Source organism: Tachypleus tridentatus, chromosome 5 (genome assembly GCF_004210375.1).
Source record: "Tachypleus tridentatus isolate NWPU-2018 chromosome 5, ASM421037v1, whole genome shotgun sequence".
Lineage (NCBI taxonomy): Eukaryota > Metazoa > Arthropoda > Merostomata > Xiphosura > Limulidae > Tachypleus > Tachypleus tridentatus.
In genome coordinates, this window is record NC_134829.1 from 22,434,232 (window position 1) to 22,456,977 (window position 22,746).

Below are 22,746 nucleotides of genomic sequence, written 5' to 3' on the forward strand. Positions count from 1 at the left end.
TTACTGGAAACTAATTGTGGGTCAGTCAAGATTAAGATGTTCTGAACTATTTTCAATCTTAATAAGATGCTTCAGCATATTTGATAACCCTAAATTAATCAAATTTTACCAACATTAGTGGAACGTCGTCCAAATGTACATAAACAAAATCTGCTAACTCATCGCACACTATTTGTCCAATCTTCAACAAAGATGGCACGGTAACTCCTGCGGAAGTAACATGGAAATATCAAAATATGTCAGTCCATCTATCACTTATAATTTTGGGCATATAACTAATTAGATTAGATTTGAGGGCAGGTAGATCATGACGAGTAATACAATCGAATCCGGTATATCCGCGCCCCACGCTTCGTATTGCTGGCTCATAAAAATCATATTAACTGGTTATCATTCCCCATTTTACTTGCTTCGTTGTCCAATATAAACCCTTAGTTACAACTCTATAATAACCCACGTGATTTAGTCGCAGTACATTTCAATATTGGAAGTGCCCAATCTAAAGCACACTTCTTCAGATTAGCAAGCTAACAAAGTTAAAATCAGAAAGGTAGTCCAAAAAGAAAACCCGAAATCTACATATATATAAGCAAAATTGTATGTTTGGCTGTCCGCTAACTGCTCGTTACAAAGAAATAGTGAAGATTCTTGACAGATTTTAATCCAAACTAGGAATCATAGTTATTTCCAAATGACTTCCTTTGAAATTGCAAAAAATTTCTAAAAGCTAGGTGCCTCCATTCAAAACTCAAGGCCAAGTCTTCCATAGTATTCGTTCATTACACCCTTTTCCCAATGAATCGCACATTTTTTACCAAATCTTCTTCATGGGAAACTCTTCAGAAGAGGCTAGTTGAAGAGGAAGGAATATTCTAGGAATTAAGACAAATTTAGTTTGTCTTTCAAGAAATGTTGCATTCTCATAATCCCTAAATCAAAATCTTCAGATAAGCTGTTCTATAGCTTATCTTAAAACGTGTTGCTGTTTTGAAAAGAGAGGATAGTTATTTCGCAGTTTGTCAAAGAAATCCTCATTCAAGAAAAATCATGGTTGAACAAAACGTTACTGTCAAATGTCAAACATACAGGTTAATGTTCGGTAAAAATTAGTTCGACACTATTCTGAAAGCAAGAATTTTTTTTTCAACAATAAGATATTAATATGCATGGAAAAACTTGAGTTGGAGAAACAGTTAGTTTTAAGAAATAATCGGAATTGAGGGCAAAAATTACGTTCGTGTAAGAGATACTATGTAAGAGAAGATGGAAATGCTAGAAATGTTGGGCAGATCCCATTGTGAAAAGGCATCTGATTCATGGTCCATGTAGCTCATGAAACACGCATGGAGGAAGGAAAATGTTACAGAATATTCCCAATAGTCTTCCTTAAAGAGACACAGACATTGATGGGTATCAACTTCATAGGAGAAAAAAGTTCGTTGGTGGTGAACACAGCACTCTTTTGAAGGAAGTTGAAATTAATAGGTGGATTATACCTTGTAACCCTTACCTCTCCAGAATTTTCAATGTTCGCATTAATGTTGAATCATGCAATTCACAAACATTGCTCTAACAATATTCTAAATGATAAAGGTATCACAATATTTCCATGATGCTCCAGGTGAACAGGAAAAAAATTTGTCAGTAACCTTCTTCTTTCAGAACTTGGATCGCAAAAACAAATTGCTTTGGCTGTTGCATCTTCAGAAATTGTAGCAATATTGATTAAAGGAGGAAGGACAGCTCATTGAGCTTTCAAGTTATCTTTCATTTATCATGTTGGAAAGGCTGTACGTTGGAAAGGGACAGCAAAAACAAGGGCGTTTAAATAATATAAAATAATAATGTAGGATGGATGCACAATGACTCTCGAAAAGTACATTTTTGTTTTCTCCATGTTTATCATACGAATATTTTGGTCGAATAGGAACTACGAAGGGAATCGCACTACTACAACTACTGAACTGATTCACAGTTTTTACTGATGTGGCACTTTCTGATTGGTTGAATGACAACTAACTACTATGTAAGCTATTCACATATGACTTTATTCTGATGCAGCTTATTTTCACATAGTGGAGAAGTTACAATCTGGTAGCATTTCTCTTTTATTCTTCCTTTTTTAACACAACATTTCCATAATCATTTCTAACACTATATCTAAATTTAAATGCGAATAGGTAAGAAAAATCTTCCTGTGTAATATAATTACTACTTATGTATTCATCAAGAAATAACATTGGTCAACAATAATTGAACCCTCAAGGAACAACTTTAAATATACCTTCTGGACTGTGTTGTTGTTCACTGGCTGCTGGACATTCAAATCTAGAAGGACACTTGCATCCGTCTTCCTCATCGTATACTGGTGAACAGCCCTTTGTTTCGTAATGGCTGAAATACCTAAGCTCACAATCGCAACTGTTCTTCTCCTGGCCTTCTGAATCACTCCTAGCTTCTTCAATTTCTTCGTCGTCTTCTGGAGTTGTTCCAGAATTTGAATCATTTTCGGGTGCTACATATCATATGATTTCGAATTTCAAATTAGAAACAGACTTCTAAAATAATTTGCTTTATTAATTTATGTAACACTAACCAAGCACATCTTATAATTTCCAATAAGGGTTGGATATTTCGCTGCGATCCGACAGAAATTTTAAAAGCCAGATATTAGAGTTCAAGCAACCCTGAGTTCCTGCTATTAATGTAAAGATATAAAACACTTAATACAGGTCAAACTTGACTTCTCAGTAGGTTGCGCTCTCATGACAGAAACTTTAATGATATAAAGCAGTTTATGCTAACCATCACTTACACACAACGTGTTATTATAAATGTAACAATGTTGAACACTTAAAATATTTCATACTTATACACTTGTTTGTACTGCAACTAATGATACATAACACTTAGGTTAACCCCCACACACTTGGTTGTATATTTTCAACCTAGATGTTTTGATGCATAACACGATATACTAGCAATTACCTGACACACTGTTGGTTGTATTCTTTAAGTATAGACGTTATGATACAAAACACAAAGTACTGACCTTTAACCCCACACACTTGATTGCATTCTTCCAATGTGTTGAATGTGTTTCCCGTTGTACCACATCCTCCGTAAATGAAAGGCTTACATTCACTTGTCTGAGCATCGTAGAAAAACCTATTTATTACTGCTGTGCAGAGAATCTCGCCCTCTGTTGGTGGCTTGTAACAAAAATCTGGTCGTTCTATTTATGTGCAGGACATAAATTTGATTAATTGTTTTATCAACTGTAACATAAAAAACAATGTTAAATAGAACATAAAACATAAATGTTCACTTCGGAAGTAGTTAAGATTAACTAGAATACTGCTTCTTATACGTAAATTTCATTATCCAAAAATAGGAATTACGTAGAGGAGAAATTCAATAATAAAGTATTTTTCTACTTTCAGCAACAATCAACCCAAAATTCTGTCCACTGTTGGAAGTTAACGTAATGTTTAATTGAATATTGTTACCATACTAATCGTTATCTCTTCTCTCAGCTATCGTGGAAAGTAGCTATACCCATGTATGTATATACGGGTATGAAAATAGTGTGAATATATTAAAAATGTAAGTTCGACCATTGGATTATTTGGTAAGAGAAAATTCACTATTATAAATATACTTGTAGACAAATTTAAGTGGAAGTTATGGGAAGTAATTTACTGTGCAAATTACAATCCAATCAAAATTCGCTCTTGAAATATACCTTGTTGAAGTTTTGGTATAAAAAAATGTAGATACGCAGCTCAACAATAAAATAATAATTTAAAAATGCGATGGAAGCCTTGAAGACGCCATAAACATAGGAAACTGTCCTTCGAGTTTTAAAGTTTTCTAGTATGTTATAAAAGTGAATATATAAGTTACATGGAAAGAGAGAAGATTCCTAATCATATTAATTTTACCTTGTACACTCAAATTAAGTTGAATAGTTTTTGTCTCTGAAGGTACTTTAATAATCAAAAGTTTGTACAAAAGTTGTGTACGTTACATTACAACTGTTTCGGAGACTCACTTCGCCGTTACAGTTCATGTCGTCACGTGCAGGTAATAATTTATCTAACGACTGTACATTTACTAGATAAAATTCCCGGTGCATAGTTTCCAAGGCAACAGGTTGCATCATAAGTCTTGTCATTGGATGCTACATGCCCTTCCCAAAAGTAATCAATTTTCGGTGGCATCACATTGAGTACAAAAGCAAACAATGTCAAAATGTAGTCCTGATACACGCCTTTATATAGCCTGTGGTTGTCACGTGAATTTCTAATTTGCATATTCAAACTATTTTAATATCATGTACTCGACTCTGTTGTCTCATGCTCTATGTGTGTTGAAAGAAAGGCTTTTTGATATGAAAGTATTTCCAAGTATCAACTAAAACTCTTGTTCATACTGGTCATCTATTTGATGTCCACAATATGTATTCATTAGGTTCATACTCAAAACTTTATCTTATAGTTATATGTTTTATTAGTTCTGGTAAAAACTAAGCTGTTACAAACTAAATCTAAACTATGTACAACAAGAAAATTAAACTTTTATCACCATTTATATTCACTTCTATTTTGATCTGAACCACCAATAAATTAATTAATTATTTCTATAGCCAAACATATAAGTTTAAGGTAAAACCACGTAAATAAAAAATCCAATGAAACCTTAACAATTTCAACGGGTTTAATTTAGGGCGTAATTTTATATTTATAATTATCTGTAATTCTCAAATGAATAAAAAATCACATAAAAAAAAACACAGACTTTCATAAACTTTATTAGTAATCGAAATGTGAGTCACTCAAACAAATAAATTAAAGATAAAAATTATACTACTGCTTAGCTTGTGTGAATACAAATTAATTATAACTTACTTTTAGGGATTGCTTCAAGACTTACGTCTGCAACATAACAAAAATCATTATTAAATCGGGATAAAATGAATACCTTAGAGTCTAAACAATAACAATATAAGCATTTGGGATTCAGAATCTTAACTAGAAACTGCTTATTACATGGACAGTCATGTATTTAATTTCAAATTAAAAAAAAAAATCGCATTATAGTTCAATAAACAGTTTATCTTATACAAGTCTCCAATGTAAGATTATCTTTAAGCAGACAAAATATTTCATATAAAACACAAAAAAGAATCACTGCAGAAACTGACAAGGTGTCCTACACAAAGCGACACAAAAGGTAACATTACAAAATTAACGTAGAAAAAAAAACCATACGAAAAGAAGCATAAGGGTATTTATACTTTAAAAAACATAGCCTGAAAAATAGTCTACAAAGAATCTTAAACATTCAACTACAAAAGAACAAACATAAAGATGTGATAATGATTAGCTACTAATGTTATTAACAGTCACATAAAACAGATGATATAAAGATTAACAAGATATCTTAGACAAACTCACTCACAAAAAAAAACACCTTATAAGGATGTCACAGAGGGAACCACCCAGAAAAAGGAAGGAAGCTTTTAATATTTCATATAGTATGTTAGAAAGCATTTGCTTTGTGTGTGTGTGTGTGTGAGTCTTTATTTTGTTGTTGATGGCGCAACTCAAATTGATTACAGTTCTCAAACATTTGGTGCGTTTGTTATTTATAATATACTCAAGTTTATATCTCCTGACGACGCTGCACACTCTTATCAACACATTTTAAAAACTAAAATGGTCTGATAGAGGTATTAATACGTATGTAATCCCAATATTTACAGAGCAAAATTACTGGGAAAGACACTATGCAGTAATTAAAATTGGAGTTGATTATTCGAAATACAAAAAGTAGGATTATTCTGGATAACACTACAAAAAGAGTTACCTGGACACTTCCAATCTACAGGGCAACATTCGTTGTCAGAGTATACAGACGTGCAACCTGGGTAGTGTTGCCTGTAGTAACCCCAAGGGCAGTCTATTATCGCACATTCTCTGGAATTAGGCTCTATAAATCCTTTCCTACAGTGACAAAGAAAACAGTTCTTTCGTGTAGGAAGTTCTTCCCCTTCTTGGTACCACTTTCCATCATAATAACATGTTCCTGAAGTAAAGAACACTTGTATTTACCAAGTCCTGAAGTAAAGAACACTTGTATTTACCAAGTCCTGAAGTAAAGAACACTTGTATTTACCAAGTCTTGAAGTAAAGAACACTTGTATTTACCAAGTCTTGAAGTAAAGAACACTTGTATTTACCAAGTCCTGAAGTAAAGAACACTTGTATTTACCAAGTCCTGAAGTAAAGAACAATTGTATTTACCAAGTCCTGAAGTAAAGAACACTTGTATTTACCAAGTCTTGAAGTAAAGAACACTTGTATTTACCAAGTCCTGAAGTAAAGAACACTTGTATTTACCAAGTCCTGAAGTAAAGAACACTTGTATTTACCAAGTCTTGAAGTAAAGAACACTTGTATTTACCAAGTCTTGAAGTAAATAACACTTGTATTTACCAAGTCCTGAAGTAAAGAACACTTGTATTTACCAAGTCTTGAAGTAAAGAACACTTGTATTTACCAAGTCCTGAAGTAAAAAACACTTGTATTTACCAAGTCTTGAAGTAAATAACACTTGTATTTACATAGACAGAAATTGAAATATGTGCGTAGCATAAACAACTGAAAATATCGAATAGCAAACAATATTATTCTCCAAGAAAGTTTGTACACGCAAGATTTATCATTAAACCAGTTTTCTTGACTGTATAATAACAACAAGACACATTTCAGAGAACACACACGTTAATTATATTAAATTAATTACGATTATTTCAAAATTTATTACTTCATGTGAGAAAATGTTTTATTTGTTTTGATTTTCTTGACGCAAAGCAATGAGTTAAGACTGAGGAATATTTAGTGTATATTTCGTTGATACTATATTCTAGTTTATAAAAAACCTTTTCTACACTCATTCAACTAGGACCAACTTTCTACTCATATAAAATATTAAAGTTTAATTTATTCGCAAGTTTTAAATACCTTCTTCGTCTGCTTCGTCTTTTTCTTCAACTGGAGCGTCTCTTATTGAACCTGAGGTAACGAAAAGGTAAACTATAAATAATATTATAAAAGAAGAACAACTTATTTATTTTTATTAAATTTATTCGTCTGTTTGTTTTGTTGTTTCTTTTGACAAAGTAATACCGTTTCTAACAATAAAAGTAATGAGGAGAGAGGGTTAAGCTGTTTTATACTTTACTGTTTTATAAGGAGGAACATTTTGTTTATTTCTTAACCTTACAAAGGTAAAAGATATGATGTCGCTTTTATTTTAAAACAAGCAACATTTTATGGGAAATGAAATAAACTTATACGAACAGAGTTTGGGTTTTATTTTATTAGGAAAGTAAATAGACCAGAACGGACTACTTTTCTGATTTATATGGACGAAAAATTCTTTAGTTTTGAGGTATTAGCTGCAAATATATAGAATAATATCCTTACAAGACGCCAGGAAACAAATATTACATTATAGAATTAAATCTTTAACGGTAAAAGTTTGTTCTATTTGATAAATATTTTATGTTCTTACTCTTTTATATCTATTATTCCCCCTCTGCGGACTTAAAACACTACGAACCGGTTTTTGATTACCTTGGGGGGTTCACTTCTTCTTTATGGGTATTTGGGTATGTTGAAAATTACATACCCAGGGAGGTACAAAAAAAAAATATTTTCCTCCATCCCTAACTCCAGTTCTCAGTTACTACTATGTTGAAGTTTTAGCGCAGTAACCCACACTTACGCCGGCCTTTTTCAGGGCAATGTCCACATATTGTCTACAATCCTTTTTTCTTAAATCTGTTTATATAAAAATATTTACAAACAATGTATGTAACACTAAATCTAAAAGTCTAGTGTTTGGTGGCCTGCCTAATTTCTATTTCTTAAATATATATTCATAGGAGACAGGTACTTAGGACTATGTTCGTTATGTGCGTGCGGGAGTACATAACAGTTTGTTTGTTTTTTGAATTTCGCGCAGAGCTATCCGAGGGCTATCTGAGCTAGCCATCCTTAATTTAGCAATGTAAGACTTGAGGGAAGGCAGCTAGTCATCACCACCCACCGTCAACTATTGGGCTACTCTTTAACCAACGAATAGTGGGATTGACCGTCACATTATGACTCCTCCATGGCTGAAAGGGGAAGCATGTTTGGTGCGACGTGGATTTGATCCCATAAACCTCAGATTACGAGTCGAGCGCCCTAACCACCTGGCCGTGCCGGGCCTATATTGTTCATATATGCTACGTGTTCTCGATATAATTTCAACGAATTGCGTCACTTTTGCATTATGTTTAACTTTAAACAAACAAATATATTTGTATTTGTAACAAATTATGTTTAGTACAGAACTGAACAGGAACAAAATAAATGTTTCTTTTGTTCGAACAAAACACTTTGTTTTAAAGTGCCATTATTACAATTTAGAAACAAAAAACAAAGTATTCTGATAGAAAAATTAATAAAGTTGTGAGTTGTAAAGAAAATTATTCGGAAAGTTTGAAATTAAGCACAAAGTTCCACAATGGACTAGCTGTGCTCTGCCAACAACGGTTATCGAAACCCCGATTCTAGGGATGTAAGATCGTAGACATGCCACCGTGCCACTGGGAGGCAATTCGGAAAGAAGTTTAGCAGTAATATGGCTGAGAGTAACATCTAGGAAAATATAATTTATTAGAAACAAAAATGTAGGTTTATTTTGCATGTTTTGGAAACTAAATGATCAGTCAACTCTATTTCCATGGGGCCCGACAAAGCCAGGTGGGTAAGGCGTTCGACTCGTAAATCGAGGGTCGTGGGTTCGAATCCCCGTCGCACCATACGTGCTCGCTCTTCCAGCCGTGAGAGCGTTATAATGTGATGGTCAATGCTACTATTCGTTGGTAGAGTAGCCCAAGCGTTGACGGTGGGCGGTGATGACTAGCTGCCTTCCCTCTAGTCTTACACTGCTAAATTAGGGACGGTAGCGCGGATAGCCCTCGAGTAGCTTCGCGCGAAATTAAATAAACAAAGAAAAACAAAGTTATTTTTATGAACTGGTATTTTCTGATAACTATTTTGATTCTCTAAAACTTTTTATATGTGAAAAGTATTAACTTCTAAGCTGAAATAGGTAGAAGTAATCTACCTACATAAAATAACTTCATATCACAAAACTTACGTGTGAAACGCCTCACTTGACAATATATTTATTTATCTCACATGCAGATTCGTTTCTGCTCTTCACTATTTTCGGATGGTAGCTTTTTTTTTTTGTTTTATTTTTGAATTTCGTGCAAAGCTACACGAGAGCTCTCTGCGCTAGCTGTCCCTAATTTAGCAGTGTAAGACTAGAGCTAGTCATCACCACCCACCGCCAATTCTTGGGCTACTCTTTTACCAACGAATAGTGGGATTGATCGTGACATTACAACACCGCCACGGCTGAAAGGCAAGCACGTTTGGTGCGATGGGTAATCGAACCCGCAACCCTCGGATTACGAGCCGAACGCCTTAACCCACCTGGCCATGCCGGGTCCGGATGGCAGCTACAGCAATCTGTTGTTTACCTTTGATTATATTAAGACTTAATAACTGACAAGACTGTATGCAGTGTTTGAAAGAAGGGTTCTAATTTGAGGTTAAAAGCCAACTGGTATTATGCCATTGTTTGGAATTAAGCACAAAGCTACACAATGGGCTAATATTTCTCTGCACACCACAGGTATGAGTCTGCATACATACTGCCGTGCTACATGGGGACAGGAATTGTGTTAAACACAATCAGAATGCAAAACGTATTAATACTACGGGAACCTATGGTCATGCCTCCTCACCCCCCAGAAAATTTGTAAAATATATGTCCTACGAAATTACATCTGGAAGCAATTTTACATGAAATATAGCTTAAACATGATTGTTCAAGTAAAATTCACAAACATCGAATCAAAAGCCAACAAACGATCATTCTGTGATAACACTGCGTGGGGAATTAGGCTTAAATCAACGTAAATATGTATGCTTTATTATAGCAAAGTTAGTTATCACCATTAGATTCCATCTAGGAACATAGGGCCGCAATCGCTTGCGGATTCTTCAACAAGTATTTAAGTGAGTAGGTTGTTAGCCCATTGCACCGAGCCGTCCCTAATTTAGCAGTGTAAGACTAGATGGAAGGCAGCTAGTCATCACCACCCACCGCCAACTCTTGGGCTACTCTTTTACCAACGAATAGTGGGATTGACCGTAACTTTATAACGTCCCAACGGCTGGGAGGGTGAGCATGTTTGGCCCTGCCAGGCCGCATTATACCAACGTAGTGTATTATTATTATTTAAATTATCTTGCTAGTTTAAACAACTTTGTAGAACAATAGTACATTAACTGTCATATACGCACATGTTTGCATCATGGAAATAACTCACCAGCATGCTCCACTCTTTTGGAGTGCTTTTCCATGAATAACTTACATATTAATGTCGATTACACTATCATAATGAGTCTTTTTACGGTTTCTGTACACCTAAGTTCGTGTTCATGTTCGACTGGTACCATAGGCCGAACATGAACTTAGTTGCAGTATTTTCTTTTATTACAAAAAGGATAGGTTCGTCTAAACCCTCTCGAACCCCGTTTCCTACGTACATGTGTGACTTAAAACTTTTTTGTTTTTTTCCTATTGCATGACAGACATTCGGAAACCTCTTGCTCCTAGTTTTTTGTTGTTGTTTGTTTTTGATGGAGCGGGTGGGAAAACACCAACAAAATGTTTTTAAAAACAACTTAGAATTATTAAGGATATCTTAATCACAGAAGCGTTAAGTCTGTTTTGTTAATTTTTTCTTCTCGAATTCAGTTGAAGCTTAGCCAAACTCTTAACTGTCGTTAACGAGTTGTGAAAGATCATTGAACCCATTACAGGATGTTATAATATTTTATACGAAACTTTCCTTTCGCATACAATAAACCCAAAATACTGATATGAATAATGATCATAATATTTTAATGTGACAGGCTGGAGGTAAAGCAGCTAATCGACAGCACACACCGCCAAATTTTGCCTGACTGAACAGTTGGATTCAACTTTCACACATAAACGGCTTCAAACTGTTAAACGAATATTTTGCGGCAACAGGATGAAACTTAGGACTTACAGTCCAGGCACACCAACCACTAGCTCAGAACAGGCCTATGAAGTTACCGTTTTTAGTATCGTTACTAAAATGTTCTATATAAAGACATTCGTCCGTTTTATCGAAATCAAGTACAGTTTATTTCAGAAGTAACAAAGAATGACTGTTCTCATACTTTTTTATTTTTGTTTTCTTAACGATTATCCAGTCGCCACCTGTTAACAAAAAGTCCTTGGTTAACTGCATGAGACTGAAACTTTTACCTCTATTACATTTTACTTTTTTTTTTCAAATTCTCTTCGAAGACACTTTTCACTTTCTGTAGACAATGATGGTAAAGATTGTATCCTTGGATTTCACCCTGAGGGGTTTCCTGTCTGTAATGGAGAAGAGAGCTGAAGACGTAAAGTTAATCATTCCTAGCTAGCTAGTTTTGTAGCAACGACCTTGGAAACAAGGCCATTGAAAACGGAATATATTAAATTGTCTTTTTTAATTCCACGAAGTTAGTTCTTGAAAAACAATCATAGCCTGTTATCAGAATCTTCACATGTGACCTCGTTTCCAACTATTTCTTCTGTGTGTGTGGGAACGGAGGGTACTACCCGGATCTCAAAGGAAGAAGAAACTCAGTTTAGTTTACCTTAGTTTTGCTAAAATTACTCAGGCCACAGTGCCCATATATGTTACATAAAATTATAGAAATGGCAACAACAAAGACATTTATCATGGTGTCAAATGGGGGCGTCACCATGAGAACACACGCTTTGTTGTGGGGAAATCAGTGTTCTTATTTTGAATGGGTAGAAAGATGAATAACCTGTTGGTAACTATATCATATTTCACTTTGGAAATGATGTTGAATTGATTGGCCAGTTATATTATATTTGGTAGAGATACAAATGGATTAGCCCAGGAAAATCCTGCATTAATTGTTTGTTTGTTTGTTTTTTGAATTTCGCACAAAGCTACTCGAGGGCTATCTGTGCTAGCCGTCCCTAATTTAGCAGTGTAAGACTAGAGGGAAGGCAGCTAGTCATCACCACCCACCGCCAACTCTTGGGCTACTCTTTTACCAACGAATAGTGTTATTGACCGTAACATTATAACGCCCCCACGGCTGAAAGGGCGAGCATGTTTGGCGCGACGGGGATGCGAACTCGCAACCCTCAGATTACGAGTCGCACGCCTTAACACGCTTGACCATACTGGGCCCACCTGTATTAATAGATAGCATAGCAGTAGTAATTATAGAAGTAAGTAAAATATGTTCTCCTCTTCCATATTCAGCAGTAAATGGCGTGTTGTATTGAAATCCATGGTCAAATGTAGAAAGATATGTTGCTGGTTTAATACTTAAGCCTATTTTTTCAAATGTATTATTCTTTCACTGAGTCATTTTCCCTACTTCTTTAAGTTTGGGCCCGGCATGGCCAGGTGGGTTAAGGCGTTCGACTCGTAATCTGAGGGTCGCGGGTTCGAATACCCGTCACACCGAACATGCTTGCCCTTTCGGCCGTGGAGAAGTTATAATATGATGATCAATCTCACCATTCGTTGGTAAAAGAGTAACTCAAGAGTTGGCGGTGGGTGGTGATGACTAGCTGCCTTCCCTCGAGTCTAACACTGCTAAAACGGCTAGAGCATATAGCCTTCGTGTAGCTATGCGCAAAATTAAAAAAAGAAACAAAAATCATCATTAGGTACCATATTATAACCTAACTTCAATTTTTAAGGGAAAACTGTTTGCTGTTTTTTTCTGAATTTTGCTCAAAGCTACTCAAAGGCTATTTGCGCTAGCCGTCCCTAATTTAGCAGTGTAAGACTAGAGGGAAGGCAGTTAGTCATCACCACCCACCGTCAACTCTTGGGCTACTTTACCAAAGAATAGTGGGATTGACCCTCCCGTTAGAACGCCCCCACGGCTGAAAGGGCGACCACGTTTGGTGCGACGGAGATTCGAACCATCGACCCTCAGATAACGAGTCGAAAGCCTTAACCCACCTGGTCATGTCGGGCCTTTTAGAGGGGAAATCGCCAAGTGCTAATTCATAAGTTAAGTGTGTCAAATGAAATCACTTTATGAAACCACGTCATCATTGTCCATATCACACATTCGGTCATGTTACAAATTCCTACATGTGACGACAATAGCCTTGTAGCGTAGTTTCCATTCTTAGAAGCTCCATGATAAATTCTGAATTGGTCAAATCAGAGTTCTTCCCTCCTTGTTTCTATATTTTATCTAGTCTATGAGGACAACAGTATCTCATCATGATTCAACGGGTCGATCGCAAAGAAATATACAGACAATTTCACTAGCAACTATTCATATGGAATAGAATGAATACACGTTTCATTCTCGAACTTCTTCAGATCGGCGATGGTTGAAATAATTTGTCGTGTGAGGAGCAACATATCTTTATGTTTAAGTTCTCACCTGTTACAAGACGCCCACAACTGGTGTATGACCTATTGCAGGTCTCTTTTTAGATGGTTCTTGAGTATAAAGTTGATACATATTCCTTCACTTCAGAATTTTTAAATCCACAATGTAACTACTCTTATTATCTAAATGTATGGATATATTTCGTCGGAAAGAGTTTTTACGCACTCTTATCTTTTTTTCCCATGTTCACAAAATACATCATTCATATACATTTTTCTTTCATTTTAAAAAATATTCATGTCAAACTAACCAATTTACTTTTTGGGATGGCGATTATTCTTCTTTCCCTTATTAGCGTTGCAAAGTTTGCATACGCTTTCAAAAGCTCTTTGAATGCTCCATTTTCTCAAAAATACTCGTTCGTCGGATTATCAATCCCCCTCTTATAACACAACGGTAAGCATTAGAGATTATTATATTAGAATTTTGGGGATCGAAATTACAGATAACTTATTGTGTAGCTTTGCGATAAAACAAACTATAAATCATTTTTTAACAATTATTTAACCACATTTGTCTGATGGTTAGTTTGAAACAATTTTAATATAAAATCATAAAAGATTCAGATACTTCGAGTGTTAAAATTAGGATTTAAGAACATATCTGAACAGATCTCGTGGAGTGAGTTCTAAACACATATAGTTTCTAACAACATTTTCAAGGTGGCCACATTTTTTTGTACAATCCTGTATGTATATATTATTCATTTCGAAGTCTTGTTTGTTTGTTTTTTTAATTTCGCGCAAAGCTACATGTGGACTATCTGCGCTAGATGCCCCTAATTTAGTAGCGTAAGACTAGAGGGAGAACAGCTAGTCATCACCATCCATCGCTAACTCCTGCGCTACTCTTTTACCAACGAATAGTGGAATTGACTGTCACTATATAACGCCCACACGGCTGAAAAGGCCAATATGTTTGGTGTGATGAGGATTCGAGCCCGAAACTCTCGGATTACGAGTCAAGCTCCTTTACAACCTGGCCATGCCAGGCCTTCAAAGTCTTCACTGTTTTTCTGTGTTTTCTATTACCATCAAGATTGCGTCTAGTTTCTTCATACATGAATTGAAATACATCTCTGTTTATTCTCTTTGTTAAACAAAATTGTGTATAATTCAAGCAAACAATATGCCCATTTTCCGTTTCAATTTTTCCTCGTCACCCGCTGGGACGGATTTACAACGCTAAAATCAGGGATTCGATTCCTCTCGTTGGACACAGCAGATAGACCGATGTTGCTTTGTTATAATAAAACACGCACACACACATTTTTCCCTACAACATACAGCACTATACGTTTCTTTTTGTTTCAGCCGAGTGTGAGCTGTTGGTTAGTATAACATACTATGAATTCGAGTGTCCATGGTTCGATTCACGCTGCAGAAGAATAGTACTTCTTGCTTGGGGTCTTGCGTGGGTACAAGAATGGCGATCAAATCGCACTATTCGATTACAGTAGTCTAAAAGTTGGATGTGGATGCTGTTGACGAGCTGCTTTCATCCAGTATATATGTTCAGTATAATATGCCTAATATTTCTTCTTTCTTCGTCACTTTATGTTCCACTATTATTTATTATCCCTTCCCCCAAATTTATTATTGTTCTTCCTCCTTTCCCCCAGTGGCACAGCCGTATGTCTGTGGACTCACACCGCTAGTAATCGGATTTCGATACCCGTGGTGAGCAGAGCACAGATAGCTCATTGTGTAGCTTTGTGCTTAATTCGAAACAACAACACCTTAATATAAAAAACGGTTATTTTTTCTTTCTGTTTTGACCTTTCAGATTTACTACCTGTTCTATCATATGCTTTTACAACCTGTTTATTTTCGAGTTCCATATAAAATATATTTCAATAGTGCCTGTTTCCTTTTCTTATGACTTAATACAACATACCAAGCTTCATGCTTGAAATTCGTTGGTGTTTTTCGTAAGAGGATATCATGGTTATCACCGCTAATTGACGGTTTGATCTTTTTTTATTATCATATTTTTTCTTTGATTATAGACTAAAAATTGTTTTAATACCTTCGTGTTTTTCTTTTAGGCTTAACTACACTTAGACGCTACTGCTTGTTTGAGCTTTAAGTTGAAACATCTCAATATTATGGTTTTTATATCGTAATATAAATAAAAACGTATCCTGTTTAGCAAGTTCTAGAGTCGCAACACACTTGTCAAGAAAAAATAAACACACGGTCATGCGTTAACCCATTCAACTAGAAAATAATTAGGTTACCACTGTAATTTAAATGCATAATAACTACAGTTTGTTTGTTTGTTTTGGAATTTCACACAAAGCTACTCGAGGGCTATCTGTGCTAGCCGTCCCTAATTTAGCAGACTAGACTAGAGGGAAGGCAGCTAGTCATCACCACCCACCGCCAACTCTTGGGCTACTCTTTTACCAACGAATAGTGGGATTGACCGTTACATTATAACGCCCCCACGGCTGGGAGGGCGAGCGTGTTTGGCGCGACTCGGGCGCGAACCCGCGACCCTCAGATAACGAAGCGCACGCCTTAACGCGCTAGGCCATGCCAGGCCCAATAACTACAGCAAAAAATTAGATTCCGTAGCTAATTATTCAACATCCTACCACAAGATGGCGCGACAAAAACACTGGATTGCCCAATTTACTTGTTCAATTGTGCTCAAGTTCGGTTATTTTGTTTTGTTTTCTTATAGCTCATTACAGCATACCTCTTGCACGTAGTCAGAACTTTGGATTTTACAGTAATCTAGAACAAACAATACCGAAATAATGATAATTTCAGTATAACAAATAATTTGGTTTTTCTCAATTGTTAATGTGAAACTAATTTTGTATTTCAAGCTAGTTTTTTTTTTTTAATATAATTTAAAACTGATTTTAGATGAGCTTCTGATATCGGAAATAGATTACCGACAGATAAATAGATGCCCGAAACGTAATCTGTAAATTGTTAATAAAGAAGGATAAAAACTACTACGAATATATTTAATTTAAAATCTATTGTGTAACTAGGGGACGATTTTTTTTCTAGGGATTTTATTTATGTGCTTCGTACAGCTAGATGAACCTAAAGATTGGATTTCGAGAACCATCACGAAAACAATATATATGTATTTTTAAATAGCATAGGTCCTTTACGCGCTTTCAAAAGACACGAGATATATAAAATAGTAATATTAGTCTTCATAGTTTAACGTCAAATTATTCACAAATAACAAACATTTCATATATAATAAGAACATATAGGTTGGAATATATAATTTAGTAAGTACAAGTAAAATTATAGAAGCACAAAAACAAAATACTTTCTAACACGCCTAAGAAATTTCACTGTTTGTACACAAAATTCTGCCCTTACGCTTACATTACATGATGTCAGGCTTAAGATCAAACCTTACATACTAAATATTAAATTTGTAAGTGTGTTGAGAAAAACAGTGTAATCTATTTATTGTAAATTTGTAATTCTTAATAGCTATCACTTATTAATTTCATACTTACAGTAAATAGTTATTATAAATTACATTTTATTTGTTATTTCTATTTAATTTACCTTTAATTTTTCATTGCCCTCCAGTAGATAAACGGCAAGTCTGTTTGAACACTAAAAAAATAATCTTCGATACCAACGGTTGGTAAAAATAAATTGGCCGTTTTATAACTTTGTAATTAACAATAAACAGGGAAATTAATTATCTCTTTCCGTTTATGTGCAAATCTGTACAATGAGTTCTTTTCGTATGTATAAAACTCTAAATTTTTACTTTATAACTTTTCAAGTTTACCGCTTAACCACGAGAGGAGAGGCATGTTGCCTTTATATGTTGTTCAGTTCCACACTCAAAAGAGCATAGTCCGACCGATCTACACAGTCAAATTTTGTTTTTCGGTAACGTACTTGTATAATCAATGATTCTTGCCTTCGACAAAACTGAATATTTTTAGTATCACTCATTTCGTCACGATAAAATGTTTAGAGGGAGTAATTTAGTTCACGTTACGCGATTTATTTCGGTGGTTTGAATTCCTAGCCTACTCTTAGGGTTAACAGCGGTTAATTATACTATGAACACCTCAGATAAGTAAAGTGTGGTTACAGCATAGTAACGTCTGAATACGTAAAATAGTTTAAACGATCTACAAATAGAAGTGTTCATATTTTAGTCAAACTTGGCGTCGTTTATAAATTATTGAAACATAAATATTAACCCTTCTTTGTAAGTAGATATATACAATGTACTCTTTTGTTGGATAACACCTGGAACTCTCTTAAAACATAAGAACGTCTAATAGAAATATATTTTCGAAAAATATTCATGGCTGAAAAGGTTATTACAGTAAAAAAATAATATTTTATTGATTAACTTGTCAGAAGGCACCATCGTGATGGAGAAGACACGTGAATATGTGGAAATTAATATCTTACAACGCCTTTTTATATATATAACATGTAGTTGGCTCAAAAGGTTTTTTCTTAGCTTTCACTTTTTCTTTGACGATATTTCAGCAGACAAAGGTGTATGTGATAAACTTACACCTAGAGATACAGACTTCCTGGAGATATAGGTGGAGCGAAGTATCAAAATGCCTCAAATGGGCACTCCTATACTATAACCTATATTTTAGGCGAGATTGTCACTGTTCATGTGCGGAAGCTGAAAAAATGTAGGTCGATTTCCAAGGAGAAAGTTATTTGTTAAGTAAGAAAAACTGACCGATCATAGGCTTCTTATTATTTTGGAATAATACTGAATACATTCAGTAAAGAACGTTTACGGGGTTAACGTAAGTTGAAATGAATTTTTTTTTGTTATTCTTATAATAGAAGCTTCATTCGTAAAGCTAGTCTCTCACGAATCAAACAGTTGTTTTATCTGCTAGCCAGGCTAATGACGAGTTTGATTGTTTCGTGGATTTGCAAACACTTTCAACTCTGTAAAAAATCAAATCGAGCTAGTCGTATACTAAATAAAGTTCATAAACTTTTGCCCAGATCTCGATCTTTCTATCTTTTCTCATCTTACTTTTTACGCCAAGTCACATTTGTAAAACATCTACCCGTTTGTATGGACATTTTATCAGAGGTCATAGACACTTGGAGGTGAAACGCTATAAGAGATCATTCATTTTTCACACACAAAGAGAAGGTTAACTTTAACAGCATGGACTGATCATCAACTTACAATTTAACGTCTGCCCTGTGTAAAGTTAAGGCAATTCTATTTTTGGACAGCACCCACAAATCTTAGCGTGGTTCCTGAGCTAACAGTTTAGATCATTGACTATTATTAGTTATGTACTTTTAAAAAAATCTCGAGAACCACATTCTTCCACTGTCAGAAACAAGGTCCATTCTCGGGTCTTGTAACAGCTACTTTAGTTATAATAATTTTATTTTTTTTAGCAGTTATTGAACTCAGTATCGAAACAGAGACCTCTCACACGCTAAATAAAATTCCCACCGAGCTACAAGCATTACGTGACTAGCTATCATTAATTGGGTCTTTTTAGCAATTCAAACTATTACAAAAGTAACATGATATTAAAGACTAGGCTACAATCGCTAATGATATGAAATGAGAAGTTCAAAACAGAATCGTCTGTTGGTCCGAATGAAAATATGACTAATGTTGTGTGTGTGTTTCATATTCTGAATTCTGGAACATGTGAAGTACATAAAAGTTATTTGTGTAATTTCTTCGAAATCGAACCATTTTTCCCCCGATAAATAATGTGTGAACACTTTTTTTTTATTTTATAAAGTGCTGGTTTGAACACCATAACACAATTGTGAAACAAGTGTGCTCATGACAGCAAACAAATGTACTAATCCGTGATGACGAGGAAACCCACGTAACCACCTGCTGCTATTATGTAATTATATCCTAAACATAACAGTAGAAAACAACCAAATACTAAAATTAAAGTAGTCTTACTTATACAGCAACTCAAGCCCAAAATAAATCAGTACAAAGGAACACCTTCATATCTATATTAATAAATATATCCAACGTCTAAGCACGCTCTCTACATTCCTACACTCAATTACACAACCGCCTTCGAACATGTGGTCAGCTACCGGTCAATAACCCTTTCTTTCTTTGTGAACCTAACGATGACCGAAGAATGTCGAAACGTTGTTCGCTCTTCTAGTGCTTTCTCCACTCATATCAGACGTTTTTAAATATTTAAGAAAAGTACTTAACTAGATAGGCCCGGCATGGCCAAGTAGTTAAGGCACTCGACTCGTAATCCGAGGGTCACGGTTTCGAATCCCCACCACACCAAACATGCTCACTCTTTAAGCCGTGGGGGCGTTATAATGCTACGGTCAATCTCACATTTCGTTAGTAAAAGAGTTGGCGGTGGGTGATGATGACTGGCTGCCTACCCTCTATTCCTACCCTACTAAATTAGGGACGGCTTATGCCTTTGTCTCACATAACTAAGACTACTACTAAACATAAAGTGTATTTTAATACAATATATTTTTATTTTGAAATATGTTGGCTATTAATTCCACTTCGCGCTCATAACACACTTTATGAGCCAATATTTAAAAAAATAATAATATCGAGTGTTTTGTTTTCATACTTGTGGAGGAATGAAGCAATTGTATGAAACACGCACACACCTGCTCTTAAAGTACATTAAAATAGGTTTCAACCACTCTCGTCGTTCACAGTTTAGGATATAATCACGTCTAAAGTACAACAGGTGGAAATACATATGATGGGGTTATATGTGCTCATACAGTTCTAATAAAGAAAAAAATTACACTACCAGCACCTTCAGTAATGCACGTGAGAAGCTTATATGATGTTTACTATGCAGTTACTACAATACTAGATGTCTATCTAGCTCGTTTTTACCAATACCATCTATGCAACTAAATAATTAAAGGAAGTACCCTGCTATGTGAAATTACTGTCGAATATGAAGAGTATATTATCTAGGTTTAACCTAGTGAAACGTTATTACCATAGGTTTTATTTACACTATGTATATCCAACAATAATACTGTTTATTCAACTATTGTTAACTAAAATAATCTGCTAATCTATTTTCTCTTATATGCGAATATCAAAATAGTCATGTATTTATTAACAGCATCGTCTCTCTAACTTGTGTCTATTAATATCATCAGCGCAGATAGCCCTCGTGTAGCTTTGTGCGAAATTAAAAACAAACAAACTAATATCATCGATCTAGCCAACAACGGTTTATTTATGTATCTCCCCAGCTAACTTCTATTACATCTATTTATCTGACTCTAACGATCCTACAATTACCTAGATTTACGATCCCAAAACAATTTGCTTCCTCAATGTTTAAGTGACACATTTACAACAGTGTAAGTTTATTTGTGATATTGTTGTATGCAAATAAAGTATATACACATATAGTTGCATACATATAAAAATGCTGGGGTCTCAAGAGGCGTGTAATAATTTACACGTAAATTATTGCTGAAAGAAAACATATGTACAAATAGTTGTCAAATAACCAACAGTAGCCTGATTAAGCTAATTTCAAATATAGCTTATTTGCTGTATAATACACTGTATAATATACTGTATAAGTATCCAAAAGTTGCTATACCTAAGACACTGAAGCACGTAATTTCTTGGTCGCTATAACAACAACATTGCTAGCTTCTGATATTTGTGAATACAATTTCACCTACTCTGTCAATAATCAATATTTATTGAAAACTTTTACCTTGGCCATTTTATCAATAAAAAATAAACCAACAGGTTCTTTTTTCTTCTTCTAGTTATTTAAAAGGCTCAACAAAGAATCCGGTAACATTCTGTTAATAATATCCAAAAGAACGGAAACTCACGTGAATATGTTTCATGAAGGAATAGACACAAAACCAAGCTCGTACAGAATAACCTCATATTGCTGTCTCTTCAAGCGCAAATTAACTCATGAAATATGGAGCTCGCCTGTTTAAATACGGTAGGATCACTAAAAGGATGCCCAATGTTAACATGGCATTACGTCATAACTAGTTTTCAACCCACTCTTCACGGTGGTTGGACGACACCTACGTATATGAGTCATTGTGAGTATGACGAAAAAGCATTTCGCCATTTTGTTTTAGCAACTTGCGATATTTTGCGAAATTCATTAACCAGATTCTAATTTTTGAGACTTACTAAAGAGCCAGAGCCTCTAGATTAAATATTTACCCACAAAACCTTGAGTGGAACAATTTATTTAATTAGTTAACACCTTAGCTTTGTTGTACTTTATATTTACCTGTTTCATTGATTGTCCATCTTGCCCTCTCTTAGTTAACACCTTAACTTTATTGTACTTTATATTTACCTGTTCTATTGATTGTTTATCTTGCCTTCTCTTAGTTAATGCCTTAACTTTGTTGTACTTTATATTTACCTGTTTCATTGATTGTCCATCTTGCCCTCTCTTAGTTAACACCTTAACTTTGTTGTACTTTATATTTACCTGTTCTACTGATTGCCCATCTTGCTCTCTCTTAGTTAACACCTTAACTTTGTTGTACTTTATATTTACCTGTTCTACTGATTGTCCATCTTGCCCTCCCTTAATTCTTATTTTTCTTCTAATGTTATTTATTTTTTATTTTTCCCATGTTTTCTTTCACCTTTTCTCAACACCCTTGCTCTTCGTCACTATCCTTTTTGTCCATCCTCTTGTGCCCTTCCCCTTTTCTGGCTACTTTTTCTTGTCCATCGTTCTCTTCTTTAATCGCTTTCTTCTTCCTTCTTATTTGGCCAGGTGGTTAAAGCACTTGACTCGTAATCCAAGGGGCGCGGGTTCGAATCCCCGCCACACCAAACATACTACCCCTTTCAGCCGTGGGGGCGTTATAATGTGACGGTCAATTCCATTATTCGTTGGGAAAAGACTAGCCCAAGTGTTGGCGGTGGGTGATGATGACTAGCTGCCTTTCTTCTAGTCTTACGCTGCTAAATTAGGGACAGCTAGCGCAGATAGCCCTTAGTGTAGCTTTGCGCGAAATTCAAAACAAACAATTAAATCAGTCCTTCTAATTATATTTGCTGCTTTTGGGCGCCTTATTCTTCTCTTTAGTTTCTCTTATTTCTCGGTCTTCTTATCATGGCATAGCGGTATGTCTGC

At 35.1% G+C, this 22,746-nt stretch overlaps 1 protein-coding gene across 5 annotated transcripts in view; it reads right to left on the reverse strand.

Moving 5' to 3' along the window:
- Nucleotides 1–21,597, reverse strand: part of LOC143250692 (uncharacterized) — a 50,608-nt gene extending 29,011 nt beyond the window's left edge. For 3 of the 5 annotated variants that reach the window (XM_076501595.1, XM_076501591.1, XM_076501593.1), the window contains exons 1-6: nt 21,461–21,597; nt 7,029–7,079; nt 5,872–6,090; nt 4,911–4,937; nt 3,053–3,235; nt 2,285–2,515 (exon numbers count right to left, since the gene is read on the reverse strand). In XM_076501595.1, coding sequence (XP_076357710.1) covers nt 2,285–2,515; nt 3,053–3,235; nt 4,911–4,937; nt 5,872–6,090; nt 7,029–7,079; nt 21,461–21,518 — 769 coding nt within the window. In that variant the 5' untranslated portion in view covers nt 21,519–21,597. The remainder of the gene's footprint in view (nt 1–2,284; nt 2,516–3,052; nt 3,236–4,910; nt 4,938–5,871; nt 6,091–7,028; nt 7,080–21,460) is intronic. The other 2 variants (XM_076501596.1, XM_076501594.1) reach the window with 2 other exon arrangements.
- Between the last annotated feature and the right edge of the window lie 1,149 nt (nt 21,598–22,746).